The sequence below is a fragment of the Penaeus monodon genome, chromosome 30 (genome assembly GCF_015228065.2).
Source record: "Penaeus monodon isolate SGIC_2016 chromosome 30, NSTDA_Pmon_1, whole genome shotgun sequence".
Taxonomy (NCBI): domain Eukaryota; kingdom Metazoa; phylum Arthropoda; class Malacostraca; order Decapoda; family Penaeidae; genus Penaeus; species Penaeus monodon.
Genome location: NC_051415.1, coordinates 11498283 through 11499118, shown reverse-complemented (window position 1 = coordinate 11499118; position 836 = coordinate 11498283). Strand labels below are relative to the sequence as shown.

General features: G+C 41.9%; 1 protein-coding gene across 1 annotated transcript in view; it reads left to right on the top strand.

The window, feature by feature from the left end:
• The window catches only part of LOC119592350 (protein SpAN-like), an 11053-nt gene that overhangs the window by 2823 nt on the left and 7394 nt on the right, over positions 1-836 (top strand). Inside the window, exon 4 of the mRNA XM_037941177.1 lies at positions 84-197. Within this exon, the coding sequence (XP_037797105.1) occupies positions 84-197 (114 nt within the window). The remainder of the gene's footprint in view (positions 1-83; positions 198-836) is intronic.

Below are 836 nucleotides of genomic sequence, written 5' to 3'. Positions count from 1 at the left end.
TTTCATAAAGACTTGAAGGGCTATTGCCGCTTTAATCCTGGCTTTTCTTGCTTCGCGAATTGATTGACTTATTTCATTTATAGATTTTCACAGAAAACGTGAGACCCGGCGTCGAGGTCAATTTCCAGAAGGAGGACAACTCTGTCAGCTACGGCCAGGAATATGACTTCTTTTCTCTCATGCAATACTCGTCCACCGTGAGTCTGCTTTGGCGATTTTCATCGTATATATTATCTCTTCCTCTTTCCTCTTTCTCTCTCCTTTTCCTCTCTTTTCTTCCTTACAAAGAGATTCTCTTACCGCTTCCTCTTTCCTTTTCCTCTTTTCTCTTCCTCACGAAGAGATTCTCCTGCCTTTTCCTCTTTCCTCTTCCTCTCTCCCTTTCCTCTCTTTTCTTCCTCACGAAGAGATTCTCTGCCTCGCCGATAGGTAAACGTGTAAGGTTGATAAGTGGGTTAATGTATGGCTTTAGTGGCTAAATGACTCAAAGGTCGGAAGACTGCATGGGGAGTAGATCGAGAGATGGTATGTAGATAAGACAAGTGATTTGGGCTAAATTCTCAGTGATTTCGTAAGTATCGAGGTATCTGGGGTGTGATTATACATTTCAGGACAGTTTCACCTGTTCGACCAGCTGGTTAGGGTCAGGCATCTGTACATAACGTGATTCGCATTTAAATATTCGATCCCACGTAGTTCGAAGCACCCACGCTGTCAGCTGATATTTTATTACATGTCTCATTTTCGTTTGCATGTTTCACATTGCCTGTACATGTGGCCATGATAGAATTTTTCACTTATCACCTTTTGTAGATGTATCATATTTCATATTGCTG